The 5,097-nt window shown below is 51.2% G+C and overlaps 1 protein-coding gene across 1 annotated transcript; it reads left to right on the top strand.

Annotated features, from left to right (window-relative positions):
• Nucleotides 1-1,473: 1,473 nt before the first annotated feature.
• On the top strand, nucleotides 1,474-1,791 carry DICSQDRAFT_173537 (uncharacterized protein; the record flags this gene model as incomplete). Its single annotated transcript, XM_007369350.1, has 2 exons — nucleotides 1,474-1,625; nucleotides 1,656-1,791. The coding sequence occupies 2 exons, from the start codon at nucleotides 1,474-1,476 to the stop codon at nucleotides 1,789-1,791; spliced, it is 288 nt and encodes a 95-aa protein (XP_007369412.1).
• Nucleotides 1,792-5,097: the final 3,306 nt, after the last annotated feature.

Genomic DNA, 5,097 nt, shown 5'->3' with positions numbered 1-5,097 from the left:
CCCCTCTAGTATATAAGGACCCCCTTAGGCGCTCCCTAGTCCCCATCTCGACCTCTTGGTCATTGGGACTAGGTGAGTGACCATAGCGTTGTACTTCCTTTCGAGTGCTAATGTATAACTTGGTCATTGGGACTAGTCTGTCGCTGTCTGCGTGAAGACTAGCTTTCGTAGGTCTCGTGCCTTCGTGCCGACCTCCGCTCTGCCCTCGTCGAGTTTTCTGTCACGTTTATCCCTCTCCCTCTCTCTTTCCCCTTTCGGCTCCTTGCCGCTCGCCTACGGGGTCATCGCCGAACGTCGACCCGAGTCTACGCGCCTAGTCGCCGCGACATATTACAAATATACGAGTCCCGCATATAACGTGTGCTGAGTTACATTGCTATATCCGGTCCTTCTCCTACCGCCCTTATTCTGGATTCGAGTTGATGACCTACACATATGAGGAGGATTTCGGGTACCACTGGTTCTTCAACCCTTCGTGGTTTCACAAACCAGCATATTCGGTCGAAGAGCCTCTTCTCAAGCCGCTCGTTACTTTCTCCTTAAGGCATCTGGATCTTGATATGGAATTTGGGAATGGGGACTGGTGTCACGGACGTTGGACAGACACCCCTTTTTGCCGCCCATTCCCTTTCCTTTGATGCCCACCTTCCATTTTCGGACCATTTCCTTTCCTAGCTCATCCCAGTTTGGACACTGTAGATACGTTCCCACAGCCGGATGCTACATTCCTGTGATCGCCATGCCTTTGCCTTTTCCTTCTCGCCCTTTGTTCTCCCTTTGTCATCTTCACTGCCTCACTCTCGCGCCTTGTCCTTGGTTGCTAAGCAGCCCCTCTAGTATATAAGGACCCCCCTAGGCGCTCCCTAGTCCCCATCTCGACCTCTTGGTCATTGGGACTAGGTGAGTGACCATAGTGTTGTATCTCTCTTCGATTGCTAATGTATAACTTGGTCATTGGGACTAGTCTGTCGCTGTCTGCGGGAAGACTAGCCTTCGTAGGTCTTGTGCCCTCGTGCCGACCTCCGCTCTGCCCCGTCAAGTTTCTTGTTGCGTTTATCCCTCTCCCTCTCTCTCTTTTCCCTTTAGGCTCCTTGCTGCTCACCTACGGGATCGTCGCTGAACGTCGACCCGAGTCTATGCGCCTAGTTGCTGCGACAACTGGCACGGTCTGCACGATCTCCTTAGCACCTCAAAATACCTCGAAATCCTCAAGCTGATAATTCGCCTGAGGAGATTCCCCCACGCTTTCTCTACAAACACCCACTGTGCCTGTCTTCGCTATCCGAATTCATCTAGTTTCGAGCACTATATTTGCTCCTGGTGGGAGCTGCCTAAACTCACCTGTCTCACCCTCGTAGGCTGCACAAGATGGCCGAAACAGCTTCTCGCCGTGCATGGCTTCCGCCTCTTCTATCTTCACCTCGTCCCTAACAAAACCACGTTTGAAACCCAACCCACTCTCGACCTCAGTGCATGCACCACGATCTCGACAGTCTGGAGCACCTCGTCATCCCGCGACTGACCGGTACAAGCTTGTACCATGCGCCCAACCTCTGGCATCTAGACTTCTGGTCGACGTCCCTCGAGCCCGGCTTGACCTGCCAGGACGCACATAACACCCGCGCGTATGTTCACGTCGCGGTCTGATGAGAGAGCACCGTCCCCGCGCTGCGGACGGTGCGGTTCATCTTCACGCTCATCACACGCACACTGCACGGGGCCTACATGGTCGCACACTCGAACTGGCTGCGCATCTGCCACCCGGACCTGCTGCGGGACCAGTACAGGTGAGACGACATGATCTAGCACCGCTTCCCGACGGCGCGCGTCGCGCAGACGGTCGCCGCCATCAGTAGATATTCAGTAGTTTGGATGCATCCGTACTGGTGCTCCACCACCTGACGGATGCATCCAAGCTATGGTAGACGGGTGCATCCATAGGGCACGCGGTACATCCAACATATGGATGCATCCATAGGTTGTAGATGCACCATAGACCACTGCGGATGCATCCAATGGGCTGTGCACCATATACGCGGACATTGTGATCGTGGTTCCCAGCGCATTACTGGTGACAGGTGCAGAATCCGCAATTTCGTACTGTACGACAAATAGACAAAAGTGATCTACTCTGATCTGCGGCACATGTACACATGAATCCTCCGACATCAGCAAAAGTGCATTTTGATTGGCCTTAAATATCTTTGAATATAATGTGGGCAATGCACCCAATTGAGCCAATCAATTGGGCCAAGCATGTTAAGTTCTCCCCCGATTCCCTTCAAAGCCTCTTGAAGGGAAGCGAGCCAATCAAAGCCAATCAAAGCCAATTGCCAGACGCCTGTATACGTCTGTAAGCGCCTTGCAAGACTCGCCTTCCGGAAGTGAGCTTCAAGTTGTATTTTGTCAAGAGAGACTTCCAAAATCTATTCAAACAGGTTATGTAGAGTCTATCTTTCCATTTTACAGAAGACAGTGGAGAACCAGAGTGGTAGGGGCAAGCACAATCTAGCCAATCGATTGTGCCAATTGGCTTCAATTGGCGCCAAAGAGAATCAAGTCCAATTCGTCCCAATTTTGGCTTCCGTAGCCAATTGGGCCAATCAAGGCCAATTATTTTGCACTTTTGCTGATGGACCTCCCGATGAACAAGCACACCTGCCGTCACACTCTCAACTTGGTTCACTCGGACTACATCGCATAAGGCACAACCCATCCCATAAGTGTCTGTAGAATGTCAGGACTGAGATTGACAGCTGCCAGACACAGCCCGTGGTTGATTTCGCAGAAGCAGGCTTGTGAACATCGGCGTAAGGCACCCTTCAAGCGGCAGACTTTGAGCACGAACATGCCGGTAGGAGTAAGGGTGGATTGGAGGGGGAGTGGCGAGTACATGTACACAAACTGTGGGCCTCCGGTGAGGCCTTGCCCAGCTCCTCCTATGGCATTAAGAAGGTGAGTTCGGCAAGATACGGATAGTAATCCCCTCGCCTGTTGGCACGTTAGAACACATTACGGCCTTGAGACTGCATGACTTACATCTTCTGCTCAAAGAAGACCTGCTCAGTCGTGAACACCTTGATCTGCGTGCTTGGAAGTCATCTGGAGATCTTGGATGGAAGTAGAAGAGGAAGTGCTAGGTCATTGGGTAGGAGAAGAAGGGGGAGGAGCTTACGTAAGAAGATGAGAGCAAGACTTAGACGTATGCATCGATGTATGATATAGACGCGTGACCGAAAACTTTTGGCACCCTGTAGAGTGCTCGCCGTGATATAATTGCTAAACAAACATACATTACTAAGGACCAGTGGCTGAGTGGTAGCTGTCGTCAGTAATCTCACGGTTCTGGGGTTCAAACCCAAGTGGGAGTAATTTTAACTCCCCCTATTTATGGGCTGCTTACCAGGTGCATCCTGGCGTGAATTAGCCTTGTAATGGATGCATCCTCGACAATGACTTGCATCCATCGGGTGGTAGAGCACCGACAAAGATGCATCCAAGTTACTGAAGCTGCTCGCCATCATACCAGATCACCCGCCGGACGTGCGTTTGTGGCAGGATCCGGAGGCGGATCCGGAGAGCAGTTTGCGTTGGAACACAGTGGACGAAGGGTTTGAGGACGATGCAAACAACTGCATGTCGCCTCTGAGATGTTACTCTGAATGGGATTGGAAGACCGAGACTGATTACGAGACTGAGTCTGACTCTAAGGGACCACGGTAGGGAGATCGGTAGGGGGCTTCTGGAGCGCTGTGCTCCGATGTCGGGGCTAGATTAGAAACAATATGTATGCGGAGGATAGTGTTGAACAGGCACTGGTTTACACAGCTTGCCTAATACAGCCGTCACAAGATATGGAACGGCACAGCCGGTTACTGCAATAACCGAGGCTGTACTACTCATGTAGTACACACACAGCTTTGCTGTGTACGCACTGCTTCTCTGTGCGACTGTGCATCCTGGGAAGGTACTGTATAGTACTATGTAGCCACAGATGTACAGTAGTATATATAGGGGACCTCTGTACCCCTCAATCGATAGTTCAGTTCACTCGAACGTCTCCTCTCATCGCTCTTACAAGCCTCTTACAATCAACCAACCCTTCTAGGTGAGTTGCAGGCTATCCGCTGTCGTTGCCACCCGTGGGAGAGGCCTTCGCCCCCCGGGTTCAACAGGTTATGAGCCCTGCTTGATGCTGCAGAATCTGCGCCACTCACTGCGTGCTGCGATCTGTAAGCTCGCAGCTCACCTGGATCTTTTGCCATCGTTATCAATGTGCAACCGCTGCTTGGATCTGGCACGATCATATGCTTGTTACGACTGACTGTCGAGCGAGTAAGTGGAGACGAGCGAGGCAGGCAGGAGCGCCGACGAGCTCTGATCGCAGTGAGACTGGAGCGGAGCTCAACAGGCAGGACTGGAGACAAGGGGTGTAGGACAATAGCGGACGTGGGGACAAAGGGAGCTATTGTCCGTGTGTGGACAAAGGGAAACCGTAGCGAGTAGTGAACAATAAGGAAACGTACGAGGCAGTGGTCCGAATTGAAAAGGAAATGTAGCGCCGTGAGGGCGGTTCGTGACAGTACCCCCCTCCAAAGGATCTGATAAACTCGGGGCTGTGAAGACAAAGATTAGATCCGGCTAGAGTCGAAGCAAGATCTTCAGTCAGTAAGGAAAGACTATATTGCAGCAACGAACTGTACCTAGAGTCGAAGCAAGACTACAAAGGTTAAGTAAGTAACTACAAGTTAGAGGTAAAGGTAACGAAGTACTCACTCTTCAGTCAGTAAGGAAAGACTGAAGAGGGAGGACGCAATCTGAAGTCCTTATATACTACAGAGAAGTGTCCATGACTAATCGAAGAGTGGTTAGTCACATGTACCATAGTGCGATGAATAATACAATGACAAAAGAATTGCGACGTATCGCACCATAGGATGAGTAAGAGATGAGTAAGGCATAGACCTGTCTAGACCGTTCTGGAGTAGTACGGATTGTCCTAGACAGTACCAGAAGAGTCCGGAAGCATAGCTATAGTACACGAGCAGAGAGTCCCAAATATGGTAACATACTACAGTAAGCGACTACAGCTAAGCG

The sequence above is a fragment of the Dichomitus squalens genome (assembly GCF_000275845.1).
Source record: "Dichomitus squalens LYAD-421 SS1 unplaced genomic scaffold DICSQscaffold_47, whole genome shotgun sequence".
Lineage (NCBI taxonomy): Eukaryota > Fungi > Basidiomycota > Agaricomycetes > Polyporales > Polyporaceae > Dichomitus > Dichomitus squalens.
The sequence above is the reverse complement of the archived record's forward strand: the minus strand, read 5'-3'. Positions and strand labels throughout refer to the sequence as shown.